Genomic DNA, 12,175 nt, shown 5'->3' on the forward strand with positions numbered 1-12,175 from the left:
GTATTTAACACATGTATGAATCTATGTGTGCATGCATATGTATATATGTGTATGTATCAAGCCTATGTACATAGATGGTATTAAAGCAGTCGACTGTGTGAAGAGTCAACAGCTGTTTTGTTACATTTTGGTCGACAAAACAATTGATTGACAATTGTGAGAGAATGCTAGACGGACATGGTTTGGGGAAAACGCCCTTTCGTTGGTGTTGTGTAATCTTAGAGTTGGAATATTTAATTGAGAGCAGAGTGCAGGGGTCTTGGCTTCTGCCAAAAAAAACCCTTTTGTTTTAAAGTTGCATGCTCTGAGATTACGTCTCAGAGCATATGCGCTGCCCTGTCAATCTTATTTTTTTTTGGTTATTTTGTGTCTACACTAGTGCTGTCAACATTTGAATGACTCCACTTTCATTAAATATACCATTGTATGCATGTCTGTGTATGTATGCATGAATGTGTATGCTTGCATGTGTGTACATATGCATATGTGTATGCATATGTATGTATGTATATGTGTATATATATATATATATATATATATATATATATATATATATGTCTATATGCATGTATTTGTATGCATTTATGTGTGTATGTATTAATGTATGTATGTATACATGAGTTTGTATGCATGCATGTGTATGTATGTATGTGTGTGTGTGTGTACATATGCATGTATGTATTATTTGTATGCATACACGCACGGACGTATATATGATCGTGTATGTGTCCGTTGTCATACGAAAGGACATCTACATTACACAGATTATAAACAAAGGGAGTGTATCTAGATGTAGGAATGTTATTGTTCTCTTTACTCAGCCCTCATTAGGCCAGTAATTGATTATAATGTCCCCTTTGTCATGTATCTATCCAGATACATGCAGCAACTGGAACACCCACAGAGATAGCTTACTAAAAGGATACAAAGCCTAAACAATACATCCTACATGTATCGACTCAAAGCTCTGTCACTACACTTAGTATCCAACAGACTGCTAAGAGGTGACCTATGTCTGGCACAAAAGACATCCTCTGACCCAATACTGATAGATTTTCTGTACATCAGCAAGTCAAATGGCATCAGAAATACTTGGTTTAGGGACCTAAACCTCTTTTACAGCATCAACAGACTGGTTTAGAGGCACATATATCCTTTACAGAGGATACCACTGGTCTGGAATAAATTCCCCATCCCTGCAAAACAAAGCTCATCTTTGTCCATATTCAAGCATAACTTTTCATAGATTTCTTAGATTCATAGATTGTTACTAGGCTAACAACCCAACAAGCCTTATTAAGCCTAGCGAAGTTTTCCCAAAACAATAATGATGTCTTGTATTCAAACAGGACATTGAGGGCCAGGAATTTATAAGCTGCCTCTGTTCTTATGTGTCATAGGTGCCACACCTGGTGTAAATTTCCTTTTCCCACCCACTTGGATTTATGGATGTGAAACAGAAAGCTTACCCCAGGGCTGCCCCCTGTGTAATTTATGGACAGAGATAGCTCCTAAATGCTTTATCCCATGCATGGGACCCCCTAAGTTATGTATGATATGATCTTAATTATTCTTACCAGAAGTAACATACAATTATCAACTTTGGCATGGCATGGCTAAAGCCAATCTAACACTGCCTAGGCTTAAATGGCCCACAGGGGCAGCTAGCCTAGTACTTACTTCATCATCATCATCATCAACTCCCTTTTATCCCATTTTCTACATGGGGTCGGGATATCATGTCAACCATCGCTATCTCCCTCTCAATTCGATGCCACTCTCCTATCTTATTCGACACTCATGCCTGGCTGTAACAGGTCTTCTCTCACACAATCCATCCACCTCTTTGCTGGATGCCATCACTTCCTCTTGCCTTCTTCATATCTGTCTCAAATGTCCTTCATCAGTTTATCTTCCACTTTTATGCACATGTGCTTGAACTAGAGTAACCTGTTCTCTTTGATCTTGTCTGCAATTTGAGCTACTTTGGCTTCTGTTCTGATGTCCATATTTCTTCAGCTGTCCCACAGTGTTCATTCTACCACCCATTTCAGGAACTTTATCTCCATCACCTCTAGCTTCCTCATCTTCTCTGCCTTTACAGCCCAGATTTATGTACCATATAGTAGTACTGGCTGCATCACTGTTTTATACAACTTACCTTTCAGCTTCTTTGGCATTCTTCTGTCATACACTACCCCTAACACTCTGTGCAGTTGGCTGCAGCCACTTTGATTCTAGCTTTAGCCTCCTCATTCAGACTTCCATTCTCCTGAACCACTCCTCCCAGATACTGGAAGCTATTAACCTTTTCCAGTACTTTCCCTTCTACCCCAGTTCTCAGCTTCTACTTTCCTCATTCACTGACATTATATCTGTCTTAACAGCAGTCAATTTCATCCCGTGCGCCTTCCGTTTTGCATTTCATTCCCCTAGCCATTACTGAAATTCTTGCTCAGAGTATACTTTTAATCCCACATCATCTGCAAACAGCAACTTTGTGGATCTGTCTCGTCTGACCAGTTTGCTAATGTAGTCCATTACCAGGATGAACAGCAGTGGGCTCAGAGCTCAGTTCTGATGCATACCCACTCCCACTGAGAACCCCTCTGTAAGACTGGACACTGTTCATACGTGAGCCATCTGGGGCTTTGTGCATAGCCTGCACTAATTCTACCAATGTTTCTGGGACTTTGAACCACTACACTACTGCCCAAATCAGCTTTCATGGGGCATTGCCATATGCTTTCTTCAAATTTGGGAATGCTCAGATGGACTCTTTCCACATCTCTGACTTCATTTCGACTATCTGTTTCATGTAAACATTGGATTATTTGTGCTGCTTCCTGATCTGAATTTGAACTGCTCATCTCACATCTTTCTTTCTACTGCTCTGTATATTTTTTTAACAATCACCCTCCCCATCACTTTCATGCAGTGTTATAAGAGTTTGATGCCTCTGTACTGCCAACAGTTGTGGATGTCCCCTTTTTTCTTTTACACTGGCACTAGAATGCCATCTGGGATACACCTTTCACTCCTTACTGCTATGAGTACCCTCAGGACCCAGTTTCCCCCTATCTCACGCAGCATCTTTATCATATTTGCTGTGACCTCATCTGAGCCTGCTGCTTTTCCTGACTTTATTTTCCTCAGTTTTGTTTTTACTTCTTCTAGGGTGGGCTCCTCCTCTTCTTTCATTATAGGTTTTAGGGCAGAACAGCTTCTGTGGAGTTTTCTTCATTTAGAACCTGCTGGAAATAGTCCTTCCATCTATCTTTGATGTTCTGTGGACTGAAAAGCAGAGTGTTGCTAGCATCCATTATGAAGGGTGCCTGACTATCTTCTTTATTTTTCTGTCTTTGTCTTGCAATCTGATACAGTTTTTTTGTGCCATCCACTAAGTCACTTTCCAGAAGATAGTAGTGTAGTTCTGATGTCTAGTTCTTTATTATTGCTACTCCTGTCTTAGCTTCCTTGTTAGCTGACCAGTATTCCTTCTAAGCCTGGTTTGTCTTTTCTATCTCCCATGTTTTCCTGCACTCCTTCTTTCTTTTGATGACTTCCTGGCCTTATGTATTCCACCACCACATCTGCTGTATTGTCCTCACACATGCTGTTTTAAGGCACTGCCGTTTTTCTTCTTCAGCTCTACCTATTTCCTCTTCTTTTTGAGGTTCTGAAGTCCTGACTATTTTCTTGAACTCTTGTGTTTTCTCTCCAGTTAACTTCTACATCTTCAGCCTGGTCTCTGTTGACCTTAGAGCCTTCTGTGACCACTGCTTGCAGCTGACTGTGGCAACCAGTTGGTTATGCTGTTGACCAACTGTTTCACCGGGGGATGACATTGCAATCATTTATTATAGCCCAATGACCTATCCATACTAGGAAGAAGTCCACCTGAGCTGCATTTTGGCCACTCTTGTATGTGATTTGTGATTGTGTCTTTTGCTGAACCATGTGTTGGCCACCATCAAGCCATTTGCCAGGCAGAAGTCTACAATTGCTTTTCCTTCCTTATTTGTGTTGTCCCACCTATGATGACTCAGACAGCCCTCATATCTTCACAATATGTGCATTTAGGTCCCCCATTGTCAACACCAATTCCTGTTGTTCTGCTTTAGCTAATAGGTCGTACAACTCTCACTATCACAACCTTGTTGTAGGGCATAGGCTGTGATTATGAATACTGTTCTGTCATTAGCCTGGAGTCTGATTGCCATAAGTCTGTCACTATTTCGGTTGACAACCTTCACTGTCTGCTGAATCTTCTCCCTCACCACAGTTCCCATGCCATTTCTAGTCTGTCCATCTCCTGAATAGTAAACTCTGGATCCCAACCCAAGTGGCTTTCCTGCACTGTTCTTCCATCTTGTCTCCATGAAAACAAAGATATATAGCCTCCTCCTTACCATCATGTCATCCGCTTCCATGTTGTATCCTGTCAGTGAACTTACACTGAGTGTAGCAATTCTTAGCTCATGTTTGATAGGTTGATTGGTTTTATGCCCAGCTTTTGCTCAGCAGAGCTATCCCAGGTATCCCAAGCTGGGCAACTGGACATCAACCAGCTAGTAGTTTATTGAACCAGGGCTGCTGAGCTTTATAGGAGGTACACACTAGCTAATAGGGGCACATACACACCTCCCACCATTAGCATGAGTCACTGGAATAGGTCGGAATAAGCCTAGTCCTCAACCCACTTATCACTGGCAAATACCCATGCCCATTTGGTGACATTAGTCAACACAATTGAATTACTTAGGACCAATTTTTAAACCACTGAGTAGCTAGCCTTGACTTATCATGCAGTCTGTAATCCATATTCACCTGGTTTTGAGGATAATGCGCAGCACAGTTGATGACCAAAGTGGTTGGTCTGTACAACTCTTTGCCATATAGGCACCATCTAGATTCTGTGCTAATGCCCACAGCTTCATTCTTAAGGGAGTTTAAGGTGGAAACATTCAACATGGTTTTGGGAGGTGGTGGGGGGATCCCGCCTATGAACCTATTACCCTATTTATGCATGTATGCTTGCAAGTATGTATTTTTTTCTTTAATTAACTAGGATAATCTAAATTACCACAACCCATTTGTAGCAGAGGCAAAAGAATGGGTTGACCAGCAGAGTAACAATATCATTAATAATTGTCTACAGAAAGGTTACAATATGGTAACCAATATATTTTTATTAATTACAGTCAAACATATACTACAAGACAAGCATTCCTTCATCACAATAAAAAGTGAACAGCAGAAATATTCAATAAAGCTAACACTTCACACAGTAACAACCAAGGAAGGAGAGAGCAGTGGAATATAGAGAGTGTAATGTGGGGAGGAGAGGGAAGAGAAGAGAGGAGAGGAATATGTAAGACAGGAAAAACATGGCATAAGGGGGAAAAGAAAAATGGAGGATTGCAAAGGAAAATTAGAAATTCTATGAGAAGGAATGGCATTTTTTGGTAACAGCACTCTTGAGATGACACACCTGTATAGCTATTATATGATATGGTGAATTTATGGAAAGGTAGTATGTCAGAAATGTTCTTTAGTGACTCAGGTAGAGAGTTACAGTGGATATATACTACTTTAGAGACCAAGGAACAACAGGTGCATTTTAAACACCCAACATGATAACTGGAACATCGTAGAAGGCCACAGCTAGGAGAGGAACAGTGTCCAAACATGCTGATGTGACAGTGGAAAAGTGTCCAAACATACTGATGTGACTGTGGAACAGTGTCCAAACATGCTGATGTGACTGTGGACCAGTGTCCAAACATGCTGATATGACTGTGGAACAGTGTCCAAACATGCTAATGTGACTGTGGAACAGTGTCCAAACATGCTGGTGTGACTGTGGAACAGTGTCCAAACATGTTGATGTGACAGTGGAACAGTGTCCAAACATGCTGATGTGACTGTGGAACAGTGTCCAAACATGCTGATGTGACAGTGGAACAGTGTCCAAACATGCTGATGTGACTGTGGAACAGTGTCCAAACATGCTGATGTGACTGTGGAACAGTGTCCAAACATGCTGATGTGACTGTGGAACAGTGTGCAAACATGCTGGTGTGACTGTGGAACAGTGTCCAAACATGTTGATGTGACTGTGAAACAGTGAACAAACATGCTGATGTGACAGTGGAACAGTGTCCAAACATGCTGATGTGACTGTGGAACAGTGTCCAAACATGCTGATGTGACTGTGGAACAGTGTCCAAACATGCTGATGTGACTGTGGAACACTATCCAAACATGCTGATGTGACAGTGGAACAGTGTCCAAACATGCTGATGTGACAGTGGAACAGTGTCCAAACATGCTGATGTGACTGTGGAACAGTGTCCAAACATGCTGATGTGACTGTGGAACACTATCCAAACATGCTGATGTGACAGTGGAACAGTGTCCAAACATGCTGATGTGACAGTGGAACAGTGTCCAAACATGCTGATGTGACAGTGGAACAGTGTCCAAACATGCTGATGTGACTGTGGAACAGTGTCCAAACATGCTGATGTGACTGTGGAACAGTGTCCAAACATGCTGATGTGACAGTGGAACAGTGTCCAAACATGCTGATGTGACTGTGGAACAGTGTCCAAACATGCTGATGTGACATATAAGTGTACCCTGATGTGAGCAGTTCTAATTCAAGTATCTGCCCCATAGGGCCTACAAGACTTGCACCATTCTATTACTGTCAGATATTGGCATAGAAATGTGCAAACCATCACAATGCACTCATAGTGAACCCCAATAATAAATCATTAATGATGGCAACACATCTGCCCCCATATGGCATCACAGTGTAAGGAGTGTGGTAATCATGAGTTGTGATGTATATATGCTGTGTTCATAGGTCCATAGCTGTTTACTAGGCTAATGAGCACAAGGCCATTTTTAAGCTTAGCCATGCATCCCAAATCTCTGACAAGTTCTGGTACTTTTGATAAGTGTAAGCAGGGTCTTTGGAACTGAAATATTTACAAGTAGGAGCCTGGATGTCTGAAAACAAGTAATGACTGTAAACACATGCAACAGGACACAGAGTAGGCATGTTACATGTAACTCACACGCACATACACACACACACACACACACACACACACACACACACACACACACTCACTCACTCACATGGCATAAGCCATAGCACTGAAGAAAAGAGTTGACAGGAACATATTGAAAGAGAATCCTATAAAACAAGCTAGGAAATAGCCATAACAGAAATGTATGTAAAAGCAGAGAAAAATGTGGTGGTCAGTATGGCTCGGTAATATAATGAGGTTTTTCTCTTTTTTTTCTGCAGAAGCAGCATAGGATTTGCAATAGTTTTGGTAAGTGAAATGTCTGAAATGTTGCATTTATATTAAACCAGTAACTTTAACACATACAGCACACACATTATAGTGCAATACAGAAGGGGGCACAGACAGTGTTTCATTCCTGTGGGTGACTGCACGTCTATTAGTTTGTGAGATCAGGCACAGTTCATGTTCCGGCTTCATCCTTAAAAGCTAACCCACATATTGTGTACATTGTTTTGCAACAGAAGTGGGGTGCTTTAGAGAATAAATATAGCTGTGTGAAAGTATTTTCATAATGTGTACATAATAAGAAAAAATCATTCTTTTTAACAATTTATGTATTGGGAAGCAAAATGCACTAATTAAATATAAAAAGTATTTAAACATCATATTAAACTAATGTATTCACTCTGAACTATTTTTATTTAGGTAGCTGCAGAGTATAATGGCATCTCAGATTTGTGCTAACCAATATGACATTTCTAAGGCTGTGCTGAATGTCAGCAGGGCAGCAGATGTGAAAGAGGAATTTGAGCTGCAAATGAAATCCAAAACCAACTGGGAAACCTACCTTGTGCCTGGGCCAATGACCATAGCTCTTTTAGGAGAATTAATTATGATATCAGCAAGTAATGATTTTTCAATCAAAAAAAATGCTCCAAAAGATGGATACAAATACATTAGGTACCTAGAATCCTTCCGAGCCTGTCTTATGCAGGTAGCAAATGAAGGCTATGATGCATTTAGCATGGCACACAGGAATATGGATGAAATCCGTCTGCACTCCATGAATATTCCTGACTACATAAAGCAAATTGTTCAGATTCTTGTTCAAGGAGATGATCAGCTTGTGCAATTATTACTACCAGATCATCTGATTAATATGAAAGACATTTCTGAGGAATGCACAGCCTTATCTGCTGCAGTTGAGAACAAATTTTCATCTGTTATTCACACTGTCCAAGAGCTTCTTGAAGCATGTGTAAATGCAAATAAAGTTTATCAAGAAAACTTGGAAGACATTCAAACCTCCATTGAAACAACAAAGATGAAAGAAAAAGCAGCAAAAGAGACAAAAGAAACGATTGAGAAACAGATGAACAAGATGGAGAAGTTTGTGGACGAAGCCCATAGTCAACTCAACACTGCTTTAAATTCCACGCCCAGTGGGCTTGACATGGTTGTTATCGATCTTATACATGGAATTTGGGATGGTTTCACTACATTAGGCTCTTCAATTGCAAATATATGTACTGGAAAACGGTCTGCAAAAAGCAAATGCAATACAGTACGTAGAGAGGATGCAAGTGAAAACAAGCAGGTGTGTCATATAGATGAAATACCTATATACTTAAAGTCAAACATACTTTTACAATATGCTTTCCGACTGACAGATTACCTTGATAAAGATAAGAAGCTAGACATGCAGAAAGTGTATGATGCAAGGAGGGACATAGTAACTTCAGACTGGATAAAAGCAGGATTTGATGAAGTTCACAAAAATATGGCAGGAGAACATGACTGTGCTCCAAAACATTTGGCACTTGAAATATGCAGAATGGGAATTCATGTCTGTAATGAACTAAGTGCTTTAGCAAAATCAAATAAAGGCAATTCTAATGACAATACAAAGATAACAGAAGATATTCAAGAGCTTTTAAACAAAGCTGAAACATTTAATTCTTTAAATAAAAAAACAACGAGTGCACCAGCATTCATTCCACAATCCCCTAATATGGTAAATATGCCTCCTCGGACTGGGGGATTCCAATCTGAACGATTGTGTCAATTTAAGATTGAGCAAACAAAGCAGCAGATGAGATTTGCTCAGGAAAGTTATGATAAAACATTTGAAGCAATGAAGAAAGCCAATGAAGAGCTTAATGAAATCATTGTTTCAATGCAGAAACTTAAAGTCAAAGAAGTAGATTTTGACAAAACTGTCAAAATGCTAATAAAGGGTATGAATGCTTTAGGCAATGTGAAGGAGCAGTGGGAAAAAATGGTACGTTTTTTCCAAATGATTTCTAGCCATATAAAAATATGTCTAAACAAATCAGTTAAACAGTTAGGCAACACAAGCAAAACTATTTTAAAATCAGTAACGTACACATCAAATTCATTTGTCAGGGATTTGATTTATCAGCAAGCTTTCCAAGCCTGCAATATAGCAAACCACGTCCACATGATTTCTGAAACCTATACTGAGGTTTCAGACCTTTACATTATGGACCAAGTCAGTACCCTAGGCAGGCTTATTGCACTGAACCCTAATAACTCGGAGTTTGAGAAAGAACGTGCGAAACTTGCTAAAGGGTGTACGAAAGCACAGGCTAGAATACTTGAGATTGTAAAAAAGAAGAAAGAAGAGTTTGAAAACAAAACCGATATGAGAGTCAAGAAGCTTGAAACTGAACTTCAACCATTGATAAGAGGTATCACTCCTGAATGTAAGAAGCAGATTGAAAAGAATGTGTCAGCAGGTATGAGACCTCTGACAACAGATGAACTATCACAATTCTGCTAGATTCTGAATGCTTATATTAATGAATCAAAGCCAGAGATGAACCTGGAATTGTGATTCTGCTTTTCTAGTTATATTGTTATGCATTCAATCTTTTATTAGTGCAAATTATAAATAACTGGTCATTATTCTGTGTGGCTCTAGCAGCTAGCAAACTCTTAATAATTTTGCTAATACATAACTGGACAAAATAATCTTGTTTAGATCTGCAGTTTTATTTACTAGCCTGATGTATGAATTCATTAAAGCAAAAGGCATTTAAACATGCTGTATTGATGAAAAAAATCCAGATTAATAAATTATTAACTTTATGTGACTTTCTTTGTCATTGTGATGTTAGTATGCACATTATGTCAATGGGATGCAAGGTTAGAAGGCCAGGGGTTCTGTTCTACATTCCTACATACCAAACTAAACAGCTAGGTTAAAATTTCAAAGTAGTGTGACAATTTCTTTCCAGAGCATAACATTTTTGAAATGCAAGACAAATCAGAAAGATGCCTCACTGAAATGTTTCACTCTAAATGCTGGTTACAAGGAAAAAATATAGCTTTGCAGCATATGGAACTAATACACAACTCATGACAATAATGGGGGAAAAATCTTTCTTCCATACCTCTCAGATGTACAGATTTTTGCAGAATGTCCAGATTTTTACCTCTTACTTTTTGGTCTGTTTTTCATAAAATTGTGGTTTTCTGGCAAATTATCTGCAAATAATTGAAGACTAAAGTTACAAAATAATGATAGACATGAGTCTCAGACTTCATACCCTTCAGAAAATTAATTCTAATGTAAAACCTGTTATTCTATCAAATTCCTAATTTTGTAAGAGAAATATTTATAAAGTGTCCCTATTTTGAGGCCTTTGTCACACTTTTATTAATGGCTTTGTCCAGATTTCTTGTTCTAAGAGGTTGGGGAGTATGCTCTTAATGATCTAGAATTTCTCACACTGTCCAGATTTTCGCTTCAAGTTGTTGGTCTTTTATTCATAAAAATTTGTGTTTTTTCCTGGTAAGTAATTGATAATTGAAGTTGTTAAATTATGTCAGACATTTGAGTGTCAGACTTCACATCCTTCAGAAAATGCATATTATTGTGAAACTTATTATTCTAGCCACAGTATAAGTTTGTAAGAGCAATATTTAAAATCTGACTCTGATGTTGAGCCTTTACCACTTCCACATTATTTTTACTTTGTCCAGAATTCTTACACTAAAAGTTTTGGGGTATCTAAAACAACAGTTTACTCTACACCTGTTGAACATTTCTAACTTTAAAACCCCACATTTTCTAAAAATATCTGTTGTAAGCTTTGTCTGATATAAGATATTTTAAGGCTTTTTTCTTTTTTTCTTTTGCACGTTTTGCTCCCATTTTTTGTTGATCATCAGTCCCCTCTCAGCCAATCAATCCATATGTTCCCCTGGTCAACTGTGAGAACTCATCATTCAGACTACCATCCTGGGCAGTGGATTGAGGACTTTTCTGATTTTTCTCACACATCTACTGGCATATATATCTATTGAAGCCTGCGGTAACATGCAATGGGCTGACTGCAGAGGCAATGACCTCACTTTTGCAAGTGGCTTTCCCTCCAGACAGCACTGCCCTTTCCCTTAGGACACTTAGTGTTACCCAGTTTGCCTCCAAGCATGTGCAAACCCCTCCCTCCCCCAGGAGAGGTGAATGGGCAGAACTCCTTCACGTCTTCCCCTCCATGGCTTCTCCAGTGCCAAAGCTGCTAAATGAAGCCCCCATCTCCTGGGTCATAGGTGGAAATTCACCCACTCTGCTACAGATCCAGGTGGTATTTGAATTTTCAAGCGGAGTGCTAGGATATTACTCCTTCTGAATTAATTTGTTGTTTGCTGATAGCAAAAGTGGAAGCTAATGGCTGCAAAGTTATGCTTGAAAGAGTAACGGATGTTATAAATTCTATAATATTAAATAGAATGCAGTTAAGATGTACACCGCGTCTATCCAGTCTATTGTAATAAGCAGTGAAAATGTCAAAAGCATTCAGCAATGAGGCAGTGAGACTGAAGTGTTTCAGTAGAAAAAAATAGAAGCCAGTATGTAAGGGGACTTGCGTGCAGTAATGTACTGGTCATCACAAAAGCTATCCTGTGCTCACCAATTGCAATATATATATATATATATATATATATATATGTATATATATATATATATATATATATATATATATATATAGTTTATAATAAAATACAACAGACAGGGCTAACAGGCAAACTGGATTCACCACCAAAAATCATAATGAATTAACATACTGCAAACTATACCAGTAACATGGTGGTCCAAAGCT

The 12,175-nt window shown here is 39.1% G+C and overlaps 1 protein-coding gene across 1 annotated transcript; it reads left to right on the top strand.

Annotated features, from left to right (window-relative positions):
- The first annotated feature begins 7,302 nt into the window (after window positions 1-7,302).
- Window positions 7,303-10,157, top strand: LOC122815145. Its single transcript, XM_044087399.1, has 2 exons — window positions 7,303-7,352; window positions 7,752-10,157. Exon 2 carries the CDS (start codon window positions 7,768-7,770, stop codon window positions 9,847-9,849), a length of 2,082 nt encoding a protein of 693 aa, XP_043943334.1. The 5' UTR covers window positions 7,303-7,352; window positions 7,752-7,767; the 3' UTR covers window positions 9,850-10,157.
- The last annotated feature ends 2,018 nt before the right edge of the window (window positions 10,158-12,175 follow it).

Source organism: Protopterus annectens, chromosome 11.part0, assembly GCF_019279795.1.
Source record: "Protopterus annectens isolate FY-2018-M chromosome 11.part0, PAN1.0, whole genome shotgun sequence".
Lineage (NCBI taxonomy): Eukaryota > Metazoa > Chordata > Ceratodontiformes > Protopteridae > Protopterus > Protopterus annectens.